Source organism: Ischnura elegans (genome assembly GCF_921293095.1).
Source record: "Ischnura elegans chromosome 13 unlocalized genomic scaffold, ioIscEleg1.1 SUPER_13_unloc_4, whole genome shotgun sequence".
NCBI lineage: Eukaryota > Metazoa > Arthropoda > Insecta > Odonata > Coenagrionidae > Ischnura > Ischnura elegans.
Genome location: NW_025791660.1, coordinates 6,673,550 through 6,695,449, shown reverse-complemented (window position 1 = coordinate 6,695,449; position 21,900 = coordinate 6,673,550). Strand labels below are relative to the sequence as shown.

General features: G+C 37.4%; 1 protein-coding gene across 1 annotated transcript in view; it reads right to left on the bottom strand.

The window, feature by feature from the left end:
• Positions 1 to 14,649, bottom strand: part of LOC124173244 — a 59,081-nt gene extending 44,432 nt beyond the window's left edge. The window contains exons 1-3 of the mRNA XM_046552767.1: positions 13,535 to 14,649; positions 10,174 to 10,299; positions 1,218 to 1,384 (exon numbers count right to left, since the gene is read on the bottom strand). Coding sequence (XP_046408723.1) covers positions 1,218 to 1,384; positions 10,174 to 10,283 — 277 coding nt within the window. The 5' untranslated portion in view covers positions 10,284 to 10,299; positions 13,535 to 14,649. The remainder of the gene's footprint in view (positions 1 to 1,217; positions 1,385 to 10,173; positions 10,300 to 13,534) is intronic.
• Positions 14,650 to 21,900: the final 7,251 nt, after the last annotated feature.

Genomic DNA, 21,900 nt, shown 5'->3' with positions numbered 1-21,900 from the left:
AACCTTTACGAAATGCAATCTTCACTTGTGTTTGAATAATAATTCTTAATTTTCATTACATTTTGTCAAAAATAACTTGGTTTCTTGTTATTTATAACAACCATCTACGGAAATTCTTCAAATGTATCCCCATTGCTTTTATATTTTGCTGAAATGATAACAGCTTATAGTGCATCCAGTTTATAATTGGTGTTTGATTCCATTATGTAACACTCTCCAAATTTCTTTGACTAAAAGGCCTTATTCCATCAGACACGTTATTATGGATGCGTTCTTCTCTGCTTTTTGAAAAAATACCTTTTTTCCTGGCATATTATTTTTATGCTGCCGGCTACTGTTTGATTGTGATAGTGTTATTAATGATTTCCTCATCTCGCACTGGCATATATAATGGAAGGGAAAATTTGAACTAGAATTCTTCAATGCTTTGCTAACAAGGATAAGTATTGTAAATAGGCAGTTCATAATGACTTATTTCTTTTAGATATAACTGTTGTGAGGCAAGTTGCCTACCTTATAACAAAGCCTAACAGTGACGGGAATGCCCAATGTGCCAAATTCTGCATAAACCCTAATTTTAATCAGTTTGAGACAAAGTTATTAAAATGGTAGGGTGTGCTTCCCATGAGCTCCCTTCATTGACATTTTTTCTTCAAGTTAGTAAATTGTATTCCAGAAAAGGATGATAATTTTAACCAGAAAGCAGCCCACTTTTAAAAAGGAGAATAGTTTGGAAAAAAGACCTGTGGATGATCGATGCCGAGTTGAAAATTGCCAATATTATCTGGCATACTTTATTAATGTACCTCAGAATGGGTTTACCAACAACACACTGGTCGTGTTCCGATTCTGTTAATGAACAGTGTCTGCGATTGCCATTGTGACGTCAGTGCTTTGTTGACTGCCATGTTTTACCCAGGGTGACCAATATGACCCTACTAACTTCCATCTCTTCGCCCATACCTCCGTCAGAGGCGTGTAATGAGAAATGACTCAATTGCAGCCGACCAATTATGCCCGCATACTCATACAGTCTTGCATCTCTCATTTACTGTTGGCAGAGGTTGAAGAAGCAGAACAAGGAAATATTACTTAACCATTCCATTTCCATTTCTAACTTCCCATTCTCCATTTTCAGGGTGTTTAGGCTTTCAGGAGAGTTTCTTTCTATTCCATCGACCAAAGCCAACCCTGATCATACACGCACATCCACTCACCCATCCACTCGCCGTTGAGAACTCGGATTGCGGCGATGACAAATTGGAGGAGAAGCTGCGGTGCCGACTCGTAGAGCGCCTCGTGAATCTTCCAAGGAAGCTGCTCCCGTTCGTTTTCCACCATCGCAGCGAAGGAATACGCGTTTATCAAGGGTATTTCATTCTGTCTGTGAAAGAGAAACAAGAATGAAAACTGTTATTCTGTAAAACATTCACATTCAGGGCTCATGCCCACCTTCAGCAATTTATTTTCCTCCAAGTCAAGTTTCTTGCTACCCGTCAAACCCGTCGAAAAATAAAACCTTTATCGGCCCTTTCATCCATTATTGTAACCCAAGAAATCCCTAAAAATAAATACAGAGTCGCTTGTAATAAAAATAACAACATCTTGGGAATATTATTAAACAATACAAAAGATGTAATTGAACCTAACTTAAAATCTGGTATCTATAAATTAGAGAGTAATAATTGTCATTCATGCTATATCGGCCAAACGGGACGAAACTTCAAGACAAGGATGAAAGACCACGAAGCATGCTGGAAGAAGAAGGATAACATGTCAGCTTTATCTGGAAACCTCTTGGAAATGCGGCGACAAAGAATTTTTGAACCAGAAATAGTCCATTTTACTGGGAAAGGGAGTAGGATGGTAGCCTTAGAAATTGGAAAGACAGCAACAGAAGAACACCTTGTTAACGACGTAATCTTTCCCAATCCATTCCCCTTATTACTCATCACTCTCCCAAATACCTACGCCTTTAGTATATAGTAGGGAAAAGGTAAAATATATTCCACATTTGAATACATACATTTTTCATATAAACGGCATAGCAGTTAGCATTTCATTAACCTTTGAATACAACCATCAAAATTTCTGATACTTATTCAGCGTCCATAGCAAGGATACACGGGTATTTTATTTGTAGAGTTAGCCTTTTGTCAGTTATTACAAGGTGTTCATCCTTCAACGTTATATCAGATTCATTGATTATTTTTTTACGTAATGTGTTCGTGTTTACGTTCGTTTTTGTGTTTAACTTACGTGTTTCGTTTATACACATAAATCTCCATAGTGAATGGCGACTCTGACGCATGACGTCACAGCACCATCTACCTTAAATGTCTTTCACATTTTAATAAATATATATTTTTGCTATGAACGGCGAAGCTGTTAGTATTTTATTATCCTTCAAATACTTCCATCGAATTTTCTAGTACTCATTCAAGGTCCAAAGTAAGGGTAAAAGGTATCTTATTTGTAGAGTTAGCATTTTTTCAGTTGCTACAAAAAAGTTCCCCCTTTGTCGTTATATACGAATCAATGTTAATATTTTACGTATGAAACCCGTAAGCCTCAGAAAGTGTATGCCAGAGCTGGTGCTGACGTCACAGCATCATTTACCTTAAATGTCATCCACATTTCAATAGAAAAATGTATGCAGTAAACTATATGGCTATTAGCATTTTATTATCTCTCGGATGAAACATTTAAATTTTCTCAGACACTCGAGGGTGCAATGCCAGGGTCTATGCTATGTAAGGTATGCTGAATTAAGTTGGAGGCTCTTAACCAAATAGTGATTGAAAATTATCTATGAGAAATATAAAAATGAAAAACAATAGGATGACGCACATTAAAATACATAGATTATAGTAGAAGATTGTGCTTACTTTTGCAATGAAAAACCATTGACTTTTGCAATAAATATGTAATTACTTATATAGATGTATCCTAATGATGATGCAGAATATGCTTAGATTTTTTCACAAAATTAGAAAAGAAAAAAGAATTTGCGGTAACATGAGAGCTTAGGGATCCATAAGAAACGACAGGAAACGGGTGGTCCCAGTCTGAACAAATTAGTGTGCTTCTTGACCAATACGTTATTTGTAGCAATACGTAAAAATCGCTTATGTGATAAATATGGTATTGATGCAATGCATGTGAATATATGTGATATAGGCACGATGGCTGGACTTCTTTGTGGTTTAATCAAGAAATTTGCCTTTTTGATGGTAGAATTCGTAAATTTAGTGACAAGCGATGCTGAAATGCTCTACCGGCACTTACTGCTTATTAACTGGGACTTAAAATAGACCATACAAGCTACACCACCGCCCCCGCCAGCCCCTTTTCGTATTCTTCCGCCTCAAAGGCGCAAAATCGGCGAGTACACCAATTGGAATAAAGAAGCGTTTCCCTCTCTTTACCTTTCCTCCTGATAATGTTTTTTTTCAAATTATGACCTTGACTACGATTATTAAAACGCTACCAAAGATCGTTAGAGATCTAATTCTAACGATAATGATATTTTGTGCTTTGTCTGGTATATCAGTAGGTGCTTGGTTCAATGGAAATATATAAATATGCAGGGTAGACAGGGGTAGGTTTCCACATGGGGTACATGTACGCGAGACATTTTTCCTAACCGAGTTAAAACTAAAGCGAGCCACAAGTCATAAAATAATAATGCTCTTCTTTAGGGACTATTCAAGAGATTTTTAGCGTCAGTCAAGAACCTGTCTAGCGTTGCGTAAGCTTGTCCAAAGAACGGGCAAGTTATGACTCCCAACGTACATTGAATAAAGAAAATGTATTTATAGCAAACCATTTTAATACTTACTTTTGAATGCATTGTAGTTTTCTAGAGTGTACATTTTTACTTATTTCCTTACTTTCTTTTTTCCACCACAAAATTATTAAAACTATTCCGTATTTTTTCAAATAACAATGTTTCACCGCAATTTGTCGTCATCTTCTAATAATACATAATGAAAAAAGAAAAGAAAGACGCAAGAAATGCTATAAACTAATTAAAAGTGTTATAAAATTAAAATGAAAGTGCTACTTACACGTATATCCAGTTATAATTGATGCTTCTGGTTTGTTTTGAGGTTTGGTCAATAGGTTTTTAACATCTTTTCCGACTTTTCCATGCGTATTTGTCGCATTCAGATACATCCCACGTCATAAGTATAAGCACCCGAGTTTGAAGCAATATTGTGAGGTAATGGCTCGTCTACTTTTATTTTTTGTTCAATAATAATCCTCATCTAATATAAAAGAGACTTGTATTTCCACAGTTAAAGGCACAACTGGATATATTGTTACGGAGACATGGCCCCTATGATACCCCTTCCCCCAAATTCTATCAATTGGAAAAGTTGCAGAACTACGAAAGGAAAGGAAATAGAAAAATGTCAACTACAAAACCAAAGATAAATAAGAAATTTCCTCTACCGTTTTCATTCGATATTTCGTGGAAACGGGTGGAATAAAATGTTATTTATCATTGTTGTAAACGTTGATATTCAACTTCATGTTGATTATCAATGAAATACACGGAAGTTTACGGGTTGAGAAAATGATCACTTTAATTCATTGCTATAATAATCAATGGAATGATTAATGAGATCACTATATGCTTCTTCCAAAAATAATACAGATACTGGAAGAAAAAATCGGAGTTCTTTAATCTCATTTTTCATTATGATGTTAATTTATCCTCATTCCTTGGCTTTGGAAGGATGGAAATCACAACCACTACAAAAACCGGCACTGCTTACACGATCACTACTTCATACCCTCACTAACACTGCAAGCTCCTCCGACTCATTTGAAAGGGTTTATTTTCTTTTTTGTTATGAAATATATGATTATGTATCTGATTTATAAAAATCTGATATTTCATCTATCCCATTATTCTGGCAGCGATTATTATGGAGAAGATTCCAAGATGCATTCGAGAAGTTCACCTTCCTCAAGAAGTAAGAGGTGAAGAAGGGGGTGAAGTATCGGATGGAGAAGATTTCTACCCGATACGGGGAAGGGTTTTGACCCTAATTAATTGTGATGGGGGAGAGAAAATTATACTGTCATCGAATGTTCATGATGCCTGAATGGGGAAAATCTTCATACAATTTAAATCGGGATGAAAAATTTTATGTACGCAAATTCATAAAAAAACATTACGTTTGGACTAAAAATGTACTATTTCTTTTTTAATGTATTTACGCCGATCAATGACCATGAATTAGGTTAGAAATTGCATTAAGAGAGTGGATACGAATTTTCGATTTAAAAAAAAACAGAAAAAATTCAACACAAATTTGGAATATTAGAATATAGTATTAATGTTAGAGAACATAAATGCTAACACAAGGAATGGTCTCGTTTATTACATTGTACGATGTACATTTTCTGTAATAGACGTCGAAGCGATATATCGTCACAAAGGGGTACCGTTAGACCCTGGCATTGCCCCCTCGAGTGTCTGAGGAAATTTAAATGTTTCATCCGAGAGATAATAAAATGCTAACAGCCATATAGTTTAATTCATACATTTTTCTATTGAAATGTGGATGATATTTAAGTTAAATGATGCTGCGTCGTCATGTACTAGTTTTGTGATGCCCTTTTTGAGGCCTACGGGTTGAACACGTAAAAAATAATCAGTGATTCGTATATTACAACAAAGGGGGAACTTTTTTGTAGCAACTGACAAAATGCTAACTCTACAAATAAGATAGCCTTTTACCCTTACTATGGATCCTTAATGAATATTAGAAAATTTGATGGTAGTATTCGAAGGATAATAAAATATTAACAGCTTCGCCGTTCATAGCAAAAATGTATTTATTCAAACGTGGAAGATATTTAAGGTAGATGATTCTGTGACGTCATGCGCAAGAGTAGTCATTACGGTACTGCTCTTGACTAACTTTGTTTCTCCCCCTTCTCCTCCAGGAATTACCAACCCCACTCCATCAACAAAAATAGTGTGCATCAACCTGTCCCCAACATGTATTTCATGTACTCTTTACTTGATAATGGTGTAATAGCTGAAAACGGTCAGTAAATAGAAATTTGATATTTTTAGAAGGTACGAAGTGTCTACAATTGATTGTATGGAGCCCTTACACCACGTACAACCATCTTGTTTCCATTTAATTCGGCATGGAGTAGAACTAATTTACTTTCGAGTCAAAAGCTAAGCAAACGTTTCAATCGACCAGTACTCCTTTTGTCACTGATTGACAATAGTATCCTGTAAGAAATTCTGCAACACCTTCATCCTACATGACAGTCTAAAGGCCAGGTTTTAGAAAATGATAACAATAAGTTTTCGGTAGGGAACTTTTCCCGGAGACAGCAGCAGCTCTACGTCAATGGTGGCGCTAAAACAAAGCGTCAGTACTCGCGGAAAATAGTGAAGCGAGTGGGAAAATTTCCATGAAGGGATTTGATTCGTTTTTGAACAAACTGGAAATTTAAGGTGAAACTTAGTGACACGCAAGCAATCGAATTATTAGCTAAAATCGTTTTTCGAACTCATTGTTAAGTGGGTATCCACGGAATTTTGAAATAGCAAAGGTATGAGAGAGATTTAACGTGAATTAGTTTTTGTCAATCCACTGCGTACAGGGAAACAATCTATTAGATCTCTTAAGCCTCTTAACCCATTAATCTCCAGCGTTGCGTAAACGCAACATTATTGAATTGAAATTATTATAAAAAAACTTTGCTTCAGGATAATTTTTTCTCAGGGTTTCTGAATTCCTGAAATACCATTCGCTCTTTTTCTGTTATTTTTGGAAAAATATTCATTAAAATAATAATTTTTATTTTACTTCGAAATTTGCCTATTTCGAAGCGCTGAAGTACTACAAATTGTAAATATTTTTTTACAAAGATTTATTGGGAGATCTTGCTAGAGGTAATGTTTTCTCTTAGTTCTAAGCTTCTTTATTCATCATGTTTATTTTTGTCACGAACTTTCATCCCTACTGGTATAAAAATGGTTGTTGTAAATAATGTTGCGTTTACGCAACGATGGGAATTCTCTGGTAGACCAGAGGGCTTGTCTCAAAGCATAACTAAAATCGTCAATATGGCTTTTAATCGACAACGTAGTCTTTTGGAGGCAGTTTAGATGCATTTGTGGCATTCACAGGTTGTGAGTTTGCATAGTAAAGGGTGAATGGTATCTTGAATTCCAACATGGCCATCGGTACGAATTTTACATCGAACACTCTGGTACTTCGTGGAGTCAAACTGTTGCGCACACACGTGGAACCGATACTGGGCAATGTCATTCCCATGTCGTTGAGTGAAAGGATTACTTCGTTGACGTTAAATTCAGCTTCAGATGCATTCATTTTCAGAGATGGTAGAATGAGAGGATGAGAAACCTATTAGTTGAAGCAGGATTGTGATGGAAGGTGGAGCGTTCCTCTAGTCGCTCATTGGAATTTTCTCCGTGCAATCCTGAGTTACCTATTTTTTCTTCTATCGCTTAGGTGATGTAAGGCTAATAATCTAGCTTCAGTTGGGTTCGTATCAGTGAAATTGTCCTCTGAAATGCATCTTTAATTCTCATTCAGTAATTATATCAATCATACCGCAGTAATTTTTGCTCGGCTTTTTGCTCAATAATTTGTTCAGGGGTTTCCTTCAGATTTAAAATTGAAGCAAATTTTATTCGTTATTTCTACGCCTCAGACGTATACTTTATAAGAAGCGTCAAGAAGGTAACTGAAGAATATAAATTGACAGGAGAGGCGATTTATAATATTTTCTTAACTTTGGAACTACAATGGGGATTACATCTTCTCAGTATTTCGAATATTGCAGGAGGTGCTGCAAGGTAAATCATATTTTACTCGAGCAGTATCAAAAGAAAAATCGTCCAGTAAACGCGCACGCCCAGGTAAAAGATGCAGAAAACAAACAGCGGTTCATCTAAATGTGAAAAAATAGAATCTACCTCCGTAGGAGTCCCGAATTTCTGTGTGAAAAAGGGAATAGAAACACTTATTACTCAGTATGGAGGCCACTCACCAATTAAGCTCCGTCACTTATTTCTCAGTGGAAAATTAATTGAATTAATTTTGAGCTACTCAATAATTACGCTGAGGAGATAAATACCATACATTTACTCAGAGTGAGGCAGATATAAAAAAATGATTGGAATGGAAATGTTGTCGGGGTATCATGTATTACCACGCACTAAGTTGTACTGGACAAGCCAAGAGGAGATGTCTGTCGCAATTGTGAGGCAATTTATGACGAGGATTTGGTTTGATGAATTAAATAAATATCGACAGCTCTCCGATAATTCTCAACTACACAAAGTGATACATTTTTGAATGTTGGACTTTTTCTCAATAGACTTAACCAAAATTCCATTCAGTTAGGAATTTTCCCAACAAATGGTTTCATATTTCAGGTAGCACGCAGCTAAAGTGTTCATTCGTGGGGAACAATTTAGAGTAGGTTATACATTGTGGTGTCTGACCTCATCTACAGGCTATCTCAATCAATTTTTGCCATATGGTGAGGCGGAACTTGAAAGTGATATGCCTAGGATTTGTAAGTTCACTAGAAGAAAGGGTTGTAATAAATTGGCTGAATTTTTTTGTTAGTCTCCGAAAATTCTTGCCAAGTATTTTGATAATTTCTTCATCAGTTACAATCTATTAGTAACTCTTAAGTGATAATTGTTATTTTTCAACGGGAAAAGCAAGAGGAAATCGAACGGAAAACTGCGCACTCATGTCTTCGAGAGATTTGACAAAAAAACCTAACGGGGATTTCTACTATTCGTTTGACACGTCAAAAAATATTCTCTCAGTGCGATGGCAGGATAACTCTGTCATCGCTGTTGCTCTAAATTATGGGAATATGGTACCCATAGTAAGGACGAAAAGATATTCCCGGAGATTCCCGTAGAAAATCGAAATATCATCAACGATTACAATCAGGGAATGGGAGGGGTAGATTTTCTCGATAATTATGTTGTACGAGTATGTTACCGTATCCACTTTATGAGCAAAAAATGGAGGTGGCCTCTATTCCAAAAAGGGGTTGACAGTGCAGTGGTGAATCCGTGGTGATTTTACGCCTAAGTCACGGGCAAAGCAATTCCTCAGTTAGAATTTCGGTCCGAGATCGTAAAACTTTACTGAGAATAGAAATCGTTTCCAATACAATGGCTGATGACATTTGGCATAAAAATCGATGTCCACATGCGGGACACCTTAGGAAAAATAACATGTATGTGGGGTTAACCGCAGCATGCCCGTGAAGGGAGAATACGGCATTTCATCCGCAGGCTATATATAATTCCCGGGGAAGATGTCAAATTTGCAAATCAAGGATAATTATGTTGTTCAAAGCGCTACGTTTAAATCCGAGCAGCATATTATTGAACATTACATCAGAAAAAACGACTAAAAATAAAATATGCAACCTAAGTTTTCAAAATTTTTTTTTGCTTTTATTTTCCGAAGTTTTCCCAGCGTTGCGTAAACGCAACATTATGCAAATCATATATTATGCTGAATATATTAATTTTGTCCGAAAATTAATCTTAATTAGGCCATAATTAACCGTAAAATACGAAATAACCGGAGTTAAAAGCCCTTTGTGCAGTCTGGGGAATAATGGGTTAATTATTCGAACAACACGTCAGTTTTCTTTAGCAGGGACAAACCCATAGTCATTTATTTATACTTATGAGCAAAATGGTTCTATTACCAAAATTAACATAAGTTCGAATGCAACATCTTTATAGGCTTAACTTGATGTGACATAAATTATGACACACTAACTTTAAATACTAATTTAAAATTTTGTATTTAATCAATGCTTTTGACATCTCCGCCAATAAGTTCCAGTGTGGACTCATGAGAATGGAGCATTTTTATAATAATTAGTTTGACAGTCGGACCCCTGGATTTCATTTCATTTTATAAAACCATAGGCTATATAGTTCAAATTTTCTCAAAATCAGATTAAATTTTGCAATACCATAAGGTTATGGAAGATAAAGCTATCCTAGATAAATTAATAAAAATAATTATTCAATAGCCTATTGAATAACCACATTAAATAGCGAAATATATTTCCATTATTAAAATTAACATGAAGTATGCCAAAGACTACGGTATTTACCTTAGCTTCTCCGCCAATTCCTTGTAATGACCTCCACGTAATCCATTCAGTTCTTTGTAGAATACGTGAAGGTCATGGTCAAATTTTCTCCTCGAATTGATGGAAAACATCACGCTCCTCAATCCTCTGAATGCAAAAGAAAAATATGTAAGTACACTTACAACCAATTTATCATAAGATGCAACAGTAGGTCTGAGTGCCTGCCACTAGCTTTTATTTAAATTAATTCTATTCTATACAGGACCAAAATATCTTCTATAAATAGGCAAAAAAGATGCTACACGATTAAAAAATATGCAATTAAATAGTAAGAGGTGGCTGACGCATTCCATCTTCCATTCCTCTTCCATTTAACCGCAGGGCCCATAACTTTTACTCCCCCAGCCTCCATTGTTCTCCCTCTCCACCCTCCTTTTTCCTCTAATCTGTCTTTTCCTCTACTCGCTTTTATAACGACGTTTTCTGCAATAGAAAATTTTCAAGAAAAAAATAGCTGATTACGATACAAATTGTATTAAGCAGATTTAAATATTTCCCATTATATTACTTACTTATTAAAATATAACGGTTAAAAATTGTATTTTGAAAAATACGCCAAAATGACCGGCAGCGATCTCATTTACCATGTGAACTACAGGCGTCGATTATATCTACTGATAATAAATACAATTTTTAATAGACCCTCATCTGAGCTGTTAAACTGAATCGTAATTTAAAAAACTATTTGCTTAGGGGTGCGACTTATATGGAAGTTCACATGGTAAGTATTGCATAATTTTGTTCATGGATATTGCATTAATCTTCTGTCGAGAATATATGTGTTGGGAAACTGAATTAATATAAGGACTTCTCCTTTGTTTTCAAGCTAGTATACAATAAGGCGAATACTCGTGTTATATTTTAATAAATGAAGGTTTTGTAGAAAGTAGGGAATTATTTGCGGAAAAGAATTTCGACTTAAAGTTTGTATATGTATGCATTGTAGGCCGGCCCTTATTTTTCAGAATTGCGAAAAGTTATGTTTTCTTAGTCTCAAAATGATCCAAATGAGGTTTATATTCACATGTTAAAATTTAGTTACCTTAAAATAACGGAAACCCGTGTCCCAAGGGCCCTAAATACTGAGGACCCTCAATTGAGATTTTTTATCAGAATTACAGAAAAGGTGCTCTTTCTACGTAAAACATAAAAGTAAAGTCCCATTGGTCCGATTTTCTGTTTGTTTTGACCTATCTCTAAGCGTTTAGGAGATATCGTCCGTCATAATCCACCCCCCAGGGCGCCACTCCGCACCGCAGGCCCGTGTCCGTGAACTAACTGTCCCATACGAGGCAGTTAGTTCACGGACAGTGGATAGATAGTTCTAGTGTATGTATAGTGTGCTAAGGATAGAAAGTGCTAAGTTTTTTAGGATGTAAGGAGAAATGTGGTGAAATAACTAGTGTATCATGAATACAGGCGACGTTTGTTTTAAAAATAGGCCAACAAGGAAAGGCATGAAATCAAGACTAAATCCAGGCATTGAACTGGTTGGAAAAGAAAGTAAAGAAAAACTTGGCTGAAAGTTACCTACAATGAGAATAGTACTATGTGTTTTCTCCATCACCTGATGGGTTCGAAATGCATGACACTCAGTGCGAGAAAAACCGTTAGAAATTCGTTTCATCCATGGTGCAAAACGAGAATTCCTGTTTTCACGGAACTAAGGCGATTGATAAGTTGGAAAAATTACTCATAAAATGGATGAACGTGCGAACTAAATTGAGGGTCCTCAGTACTTAGGGCCCATGGGGCACGGGTTGCCGTTACTTTAAAGTACCAAATTTTAACATGTGAATATAAACCTTATTTGGATCATTTTGAGACTAGGAAAACGTAACTTTTCGCAATTCTGAAAAATAAGGGCCAGCCTAATGTACAGTCAACTTGAACAACTGATCAAATATGTGGTATTTTTAGTTTCCATTTATAGTTACAATATTTTTTGGCGAGAAACTGAGTCAGTGAGTATACAAAGATTAGAAAAATTCGGGAATGAACTTGAAACGCTACCCTGAGGCTGTTTTCGTCGAACCTAAAATATAACAATAAAATTATAGGTAGTAAATCCTAGGAATGTGTGTAGCACTATTTGATCTCAAGTCGAGTTGAAAACTACTCGCGAGTATCGTAATCGAGTATGGTAAATTCTAGACCAGGCAATGCAACAATGCATGCTCTAATTTATTCTCATTTTTCTGATCCCATCATGAGTTTTTTATTCTAAATGCTTAGCTTTATGCAGAACGAAAAGGATAATGAGGAACTTTAAGGGTAATTGTGCCAGAATTAGGAGATAAATGAATTTAAATTTGTCTTAAAGAGTTCCATAGGCAATATTGAAATGATTTAACCTTTAGAAATTTATCATGTAATCTTTGACCCTTTCAATTTCACGCGGGAAAACAATTTTTCTATTTGATCAGGTAGCAGGTTTTGACGTCTCCATATTTTTGCCTGCTAAAAATAGCCTTTCATGGCAAATTTCTGCCGGCAGTAAAGGCAAGTAAAATTCAAGGCAAGGCAGTTTCTGCACTAGTACTTACTTTCTATCCATAATTGCAAGATTCGGGAACATTGGGAATATATATATCAAAAATTATACCAATGATTGTTATGGGTCTTGAATCTTCATGGAATTTAAGTGGACGAGGTGAACGAACTGTAGAACTTAGTTTTAGCTTTGTAAGGCTAAAATATATACATTTTTCACGTCGTCAAATCAACCTTAGTAACTCTTTTTTGAATTTGTAGAAATAAATTCTCAACAAATAAATAAAAAGAAATTGGCATCCAACGTACGCAGTAATCAAAGGATTGTGAATTAAAGCACCGGGAAAAACTGTCATTGTCCGCCGCAACATTAAAGGTACATATTTCTCTTTATTTCAGAAATCTCAACAATTTATTACGTATTCTCTTGGCGTTTGAGTAAAGAGAAATGAGTAGGCTACAAAGGTTTCGCAAAGAAAAGTATGAGCGATGCAGTGGTCCACTCCGATTACTCCGAATACTCCGCTGGGAAGGAAGACTATTGACTTGTGACTTTAAACACCGGAAAAAAAACTGGCATTGTCCGCTGCAATACGCCGTTGGAATACTCATGAATATATAAATATGTATATAGATTGTTGTATCTAATTTTGATGCAACACACGCGCACCGTCTCCCACATGGGTCATTGGAACCTGCCTTTTACATTGCGAACGCATTGCACACTTCCAAACTCGCCCAAATCCATGGAATTTAGTCAAATGGTGTTAATGACTAAATTAACACACAGTAGAAGAATCATTATGTAAAAAAAGGATTGTATTCTTACCGAGGTAGCAATTTCAATGAGTCCAGGCTGAACACATCCCTCCAGGTTTTGATGACACGACGCCGAATACTGAAAGGAGTAGGAAGTTTCTTGAACCACAATCAAGACCAATTGATCCAACATTAATGGAAAAAGAGTAGAAGTCATCTAGAAAAAGGAGTATCTTAGGCAAAAACAAAGAATTCATGAATAAAATGGTAATAAACCCAAGAACAAGCAACTACGTTATGTGTCCTTTGATTGGTTTTCGTAGTAGTAGTAAAAACATACATTCCTAAATTTGTTAAATTCAAATTAAATTACTTACACTCACACATACGGCGTTTTAATTCCAATCCTTGTATGAACACATGACGGAAGAGCACACAACACACACAACCACAGGCGCATAAAGACTAAAAATCATGGTAGGGGTTAGAGGGGATGTTAGGGGGGCGATTATTAATAAAATTTTCACACGTATTTATTATTTACTGACGTTTAATGCTATATCCATGATCAACATAATACAACGTTCATCATTTTAAATATGCATAAATTACAAAATTTGACACACTGAAATATTTTCATAAAAGAAATTATCTAAGGTCTGGGGGAGGGTTCCATCGCTAAAATCATCTTGAAAGTATCCCGCCCTACCTGCGCCACTGGTAAACTCAGTAATACAAAACCTAGAATGAATGGCACCAAACTCGGCTGGTCGACTGGTAGTGAGTATTATACGCAGTCGAACTTGTAGGTGGTGCATAACAGTTACGCTACCAAAACGCATAGATTTACTATGACTTCGGCTGGGGATTATGCACAGAAAACTCCCTTTGCTTTTGCTCATGAGAGTAAGCAAAAGATGGCACTGGAACACCTCACCACTCACCAACATTAGCAATGGCAAAGGAAAGAAAAAAGCGAAAATGTTTTTGCGACTTGGACATAAAATAATTGAAACTAGGATTCTGTGTAAAAAATGTTAAAATATGGGACGCTTTTTTATGCTGAAAAGATTTCCACTCAGAAAAAAATAACTTTCTCAGAACGTCATGGAAATAATTGTAAACAGTAGGCTTTTTTATAATGAAAAGTAGAACTCATTACACTGTTCTGCAAAAAAAAGTTCAAAAAATGCTTTGCTACAATTTCCAGTGTTTCTGGCTAATTTTGGGTCGCTAAATTCGAAATTGACCTCCGTTTTTTTCTATCGTCCATTTTCACGCAACCCCTAAATTGGGGAAAATAACCGCTATCTAAACTTATCGCTTTTCAAGGAACTTTTAATTCTGTTATCTGCTTCTGATTGAAAAAAACTAACGTTTTAAAGGAATTAGGCTCAAGAGAGAGACAAACTTCACTGGGGTTGAAAAGATTTAGGGGGTGAAAATTGAAAAAAAAACTTTAAAAATAACTGTAAGTACTAAGCTTATAGGAAGGGCTAGGTTCGTAGAAGGCAGAATGAGATGACAAGTCTGGTTCCACACGTTTAATTGTCAGAGCACAGGTACAAACTCCCCCTCCGAGATACAGCGTAAGACCCCTCGTGTCTATTCCCTCCAAGAGGCTTCCTTCCGTGTCGCGTCCGTCCCGTGACCCTCTCGGCGTCCTCCTATTGTCCGGGAAAGGCCGCATGATAATGCATATCATACGCCTTCCCACGCCAAGATACTGCAACGTGTTACGGCATAAAGTGTTGGAGGAATACGCGGAGACCAATTCCCACGCGAGAGCAAATTGCAAGTTGTTAATCGGAGTAGGGTGTCAGAGTCATGCACGAGGATGGATCCCACGTGAGAGGTTGCAACGTGTTATGAGTTTCAGATGCTGGACCCATCACTCGAACGAGACTCTGCGATTCTTCCATTACCCCAAGAGCGAAACCGAGCTGACACGAGACGGCAAGCGACACCCTTACATAACCATTTTTCTTCGTTTTTTATGACATATGATATGGTTGCTAATGATATTATTCTTAAGGGATGAATACACTGTCCCCCCCTATTTTGTACGGGATTTATATAACATAAAATATAACAGGGGAAGGGGGTGTAGGAATGGTATAGGAGGGGGTTTAGGAGGTGGTCTAAAGAGCTGCCACAAAAACTGGAATATGGGTTCCCTTTAAAACAGTGGTGTATCCAACAGGAACCGAAGGTAAATCGTGGCCGTTGTCCGGTAAAACAACCATTCAACTTGCCTTCGATTAGTCCATGAATAGCCTCCATTGGCCTGAATCATTTTTAATCGCTAATTCCCTCATCAGTCATTCAACATCAGTGCAAAAAATCAGATCATCATTTTCATCATCCGTTGACAAAAATTGAGTTAGGGTTGACTGTATGCCTCTGTAGTACGAAGCATTCACACTATCGGCCAAAACATTCCACTGCTGCAAATGCGAGCCAAAAAGTTGGGCTTTACCCTTTGGTAAGTCTAAATCTTGTATTAGATCACTTAGGTCCTTGTGTTATGGGATGAGGTGCCTTTTTTGACTAGTCTAGGGTTCTTCTACATCAGAGCTGTGATATATATCTCGATGGCTAGGACCTGCCTCCACTGCCGGTGTGGCTTCGTTCACTAAGACATCAGAATCATCGAGGGTGCTAGTAGCTTGAGGTTTAGGGATGGAAATATCATCAGTATGCTTCACCGGGTGAATTGCTGACGGTAAATTCAAATAAATCATTTCAGGGTTGTTAGTTTTTGATCCATAGTCTTGGTTTTGCAAAAATAAAAAAAATCGTTAAATGGATTGAGGATTATCCAAGAGGATTTATCAGAATGTCATATTTAAAAAGTGCCAAAATCCTGTTCTAGTGGTGATATCTTGGCATAGTGTGTTTTTTACCTTTAACCAACTCGCACTTTGTATGCCTCCCAATGGTTCATTTCAGTGACGATTTTGGTAGTGGACAACTTTCATGAACACAAATTACCTTGAACCTGGGAAATTATGCTGCGTTAAGTGATGGTGAAGAAATTTTAAGATGAAAAAGTAAACTATGTCCAAAAAACTTAGTTCAAATGATTGCTTCTGTTCTAATGAAGTGCATTAACTTCTCTAAAGTGTCATGCTTCTTGAAGATCAATATTTTATTATTACGTTACTATTTCAGGTTGCTTTTTCCTTGGGCTAAAACCTTGTCGAAGTGAAAAAAACTTGCTCGTTCCTATGATCACAAGAGCTTCGCAGGCGGGATACGTTATAAATTACTCCAGGTCGGGCCACAAATGTCAGATAGGTCCTAAGGTATGAGCCGAAAGGTAGTCCAGATGATGGTGTCACATGGACACTCCACCCCCAAAAAAATGGTTGGAAAGGAAGCGGGTAACCCTTCCAACTATTTCTTCCCTGATAACATGGAGTAAAATCGAATGAGCCTCAGAAACACATCTAACGGGACCAGTCCGCGAAGGGCGGGTGTCGTTCACGGCAGCGAGGTCGGCAAGATTTTCGGGGTCATCAACATGCGAAATCCTTGAAGAGACTCATCATCAGCAGCAGCAATGAAGAAAAAAGGAATGAAGACCAGGAAGGTGGAGAAGAAGAAGAAGGTGGCAATAAATATTGGGGGGTGGAATGTGAGGGCAATGATGAGGGCGGGGAATCTAGATAATCTCAAAAGAGAAATGGAGAAAGGATGATAGAATAGATATCTTTGCATTATGCGAAGAGAGGTGGAAAGATGGTGGGGCTTTTGGAGTGATGATATAGGCTTATATATAGTGATGGGGAGGAAAGTCAACGAGGGGTAGCTTTAGTATGAAACGGGAAGAGTGTTAAGCGTGTGGTAGGCATTGATGAGGTGAGCAACAGATTTTTTGGATAGATATTATGGCACAACCCAAAAACTTGTGGTGATTCAAGTTTACATGCCCACTACCAATCATAGGGAGGAGGAAATAGGTAAAGTATATGAAGAGCTAGGGGAAATAATAAGAGGAATCCTCGATAAGAAAAAATTATTATTGATGGGACAGGATAGGGGGGACTGACAAAATTCTGAAATATGCTGAAATGCAGAAACTGAATAGGGCAGTAAGGGTATTAGGAATTGAATTAGCAAAGGAGGCATCATTGAACAGGAAGGAGCTCCTGAGATGATCGATACATAGGCGTTTAAAGAAAAGGTTAGTTACTGATCTGGAGATTCTAGCGCTTTACGGGGCAGGAACGTGGAGACTAAGGAAAGAGGTCGATAGAAGTTTGAAGGCTTTCGAGATGTGGGCGTGGAGAGGAATGGAGAAGTTGGAGTAAACAAAAAGAAGGATGAACCATGTAGGGCTAGTGGATGGCATCAGTAATAGTGGAGCTAGGCATAGTGGATGAGGAGAGGCAGCTTCTATTTGAGATACGAGGGAGACAGAGGCAAGGGTTGGAGTGAGTATTTAGCGGGAGGGGATGTTGAAAATAGTATGAGAATGTTGTTTAAACGGGGGACACGAAGGAGGATAATAGGAATTTTTAATATAATGAAAGTGAGTAGGCCTTATTGTGAATTAAAGAGGGAAGTGGTTGATGGTAAGGGGAACTGCCTGAACGCTTCGTGAATGCTACATACAATCCTACCTTAAACGGTATAGTAATTTCATAATAATATTGCCTTAGATGTTATTTTAATGACTTATATATGCATCAACTTCATTTTTCTAATTATTAGCTATGTGGTTTTGCAGAGATATATGCACAAAATAACATATTGTAAGCTCTTTATTGGAAAAAATATGTTAAGAATTAAAAAAAATTAATGTTCATTTGTAATTGGGAGACTCACTCATCACTTGACGTTATTTTTGTTATTTTTTTATTTAATGCTTCACTCTTTTGCTGAACCATATCGAGTAGGGACGCTCTGAATGCTTAAAGAACCATTTATAGAATCCTCTACACATAATTAGCAGTCGAGTTATGTTCATGCATGCAATGAGCAATAATTTTTTTTATGTCCTTCAGCATTCTATCAGGTTTAGTGCTCATTTACATCAGGTATTCAAGATTAAGCAAAATATGTCAGGCGAGGTGATCTAAAATACTCTGTACCATAATTATTTTAAAAATGTTATCAATATATAACAATTATTAGCTGATGAATATCATGCTGTTAAAAAATAGGCCGTAGTCTTTGCTGGGCAAAAAAGTGTTGCAAGATGTGACATGGAACTTTCGTCGTGAAGTTTCATGCATGAAGTACTTATATAAATATAAATTAAACGATTTTCGTCAACATAGTGACCATGAACATTAAATTTCAGCATATTCATTAATTGAAAATAAAGAAATAAAACTTTCTAAGGCTCACTATTTACCTAAATAATTCCCCGCAAGCCACCTAAAAGGCGTGTGGCAGAGGGTGTTAGGACACCAGCCATATAGAAATTAAAAAATGAAGTGCTCTGACGAACTTGGGACAGGCGTTTATGGCTCAGGGAAAAAACGAATTCTCATATCTATCCGTTCGGGAAAACATCTCTCTTAATTGATCGCCTCTATCGGACCTGGAAATATAGTGTGGCTCTAATATTATATTCTCCGTGTTGCTCTTAAAGGTATCCATTTTCATTTTTTTAAGCAATCTAAGCCTAGCGTGCAGCCTCCGAGTCTCCCAGCCTAATTCGTTTAATATCTGAGTGACGCTGTCTGTACGCCCGTGAAGGTTTTTGACGAACCGCGCAGCCTTCCTTTGTATTTTGCTCAGTTCGCGGATTGTGTCATCCTGCACCGTATCCTATACGCTCGCTACATATTCAAGGTGCGGTCGGACGAGTGTGAAATAGCACCTTTCTTTTACTTTCCCATCCGAAAATTTTCCCATAATGCGCTTGACGAATCCTCATTTCTTGAGAGCTATTCCACAAATATTCCTCAAATGTGTTCCCTACGAAAGGATTAAGGTTATCGTAACTTCCAGGTACTTCATATCGTCATTTGCCTTTATGTTAATACCATCCCTTGCATAAAAATGGTTATAGTTGGAAGAATTCCGCAAGAAATGTACCGTCATGCATTTGCTGAGATTAAGTTCGAGCCCCCACTCTTGGCTCCACAAAAGAACGTTGTTTAAGTCCGATGATAGAATTTCACGCTCAGAGTGATGACTTATTTCACGATGGATGACTGCGTCGTCAGAAAATAAAGCATTTTTAGTGGTAATGCGGGAGCAGAGAATTATTCTACATAATTAACAAAAGAGGACCGATTACGCTTCCTTGTGGAACATCTGATGTTACTTTTACTACATCAGAGCTAACTCTATCGAGAACTACTTTTTGTTTACGATCTCTGAGAAAGCCGCGTATCCAGCTTATCGCTGTTGCGTTTAATCCGCATGACTTAAATTTGTATAAAAGTTCGTTGTGAGGTACAGTGTCGAAAGCTTTCTTCAAATCTAGAAATAATGCGTCAACTTGTCTTTTCGATTCACAAGATTTTAGAAAATCGTGAATAAAGAGCGCGAGCTGTGTTTCGCATGATCTACCTTTTCGGAATCCATGGTGACAGTCTTGGAGGAAGTTACAAATGTTCAAGAAAGTCATGATATTGCTAACGTTGATATGCTCAAGTATCTTGCCTATAATTAATGTTAATGAAATCGGGCGGTCGTTGTCTGGGTCATGTCTTTTTTCCTTTTTAAATATGGTTGTAACGCTTGCGATTCTGCAGTCCAGCGGTACCTTTCCTTCGGAAAGTGAGTTCTTGAATGTTATCTCTCAGTAAGGTGCGATCTGAGGAGCTAAAAATGTATTGGTATTTTTTTAATATGGGCACGATTCGAATTTCGTAAATTGGTTACATGGTCAGGTCACGTTACGAAACCTGGGTCGTTCCCATATTAAAATAATAGTGACCCTTAGAAAATTTTATTTCTTTATTTCTAATATGGAAAGGTTTCCCATGTAAGGCCTGAAATTATCAGTTATAATCATTAACTTTGAGAAAACCGTCCGTAGGCCAACTAGGCAATCCGCCGATTCCGTCAGAAGGGCGAGAGTGGCCTGAAAAAATCTAGAAGCCTTCAATGGAATGTTGCAGCCGTGTACACACAGTGAACATTCAACTCTTACGGGTAAAACGCTCGCTTACCAATGTCCTTCTTGGGAGCAATGAACCTGCTTATAGCCATTCCTGTCTTTTATTACCCGAAGAAATGACTCAATGTGTTATCGCTTCACTATAACTATCTTCCAGCATAGGTCATTGCGGATATTTTGAACGGCCAAATATTTCTCGCTCACATTGCATCATGCGCATACATTAATGATCTCTGCTCCCGCATTAGTAGTAAAATACGTTTATTTGCTGACGACGCTGTCATCTACCGCGAAATTAGTGATCACTCTGACTACGAAATTCTATCATCTGACTTAAACAACGTTTATTTGTGGAGCCAAGAGTGGGGACTCGAACTTAATCTGAGCAAATTCATGGCGGTAAATTTCTTGAGGAATTCGTCCAACTGTAACCATGTTTATGCAGTGGATTGTATTTACATAAAGACAACAGACGAAGTGAAGTACCTGGGAGTTACGATAACCTAGAACCTCACGTGGGGAACACATTTAAAGAATATTTGCGGCATAGCCCTGAAGAAATTAGGATTCGTCAAGCGTATTGTGGGAAGATTTTCGAATGAGAAAGTAAAATAAAGGTGCTATTTCGCTCTCGTCCGACCGCACCTTGAATATGCAGCGAGCGCATGGGATCCGGTGCAGAAAGACTCAATCCACGAACTTAATAAAATACATAGAAGGCTTCGCGTTTCGTCAGAAACTGCTTTGGGCGCACGGACAGTGTTACTCAGATATTAAGCGAATTAGGCTGGGAGCCGCTTGAGACTCGGAGGCTGCACGTTAGGCTTAGATTGCTTGAACAATTGAGAATGGATATCTTTAATAGTGACAAGGAGAACATAATATTAGAGCCACACTATATCTCCAGGTCCGATAGAAGTGATAAATTAAGAGAGATGTTTTTCCGAACGGATAGATACGGGAATTCGTTTTTCCCCCGAATCATAAAGGACTTTAATAAACGCTAGTCCCAACCTCGTGAGAGCTCTTCATTTTTTGTTTTAAACGGCTTGTGTCGTAACACCCCCTGCCACACGCCTTTTAGGTGGCTCGTGGGGTATTATGTAGATGTGGATGTAGATGAAGCCGTTTCGAATCGCACGAATGTGTCAGCCCATCCAATGCCTTGATACATTTCTTAGGGGTGGCATCGAGACTATGCGCATTATGCGTAACTCGGAACGCTCCCTAGTGGTTTGCAAGTTTCTTCACAAACTGAGCGGCATCCCCCCTGAGAAATTGAAATTCAATAATTGATATTGTTGTACATGGTTATGTGCAACAAATATTTATTTTGCTTCTAAATACAT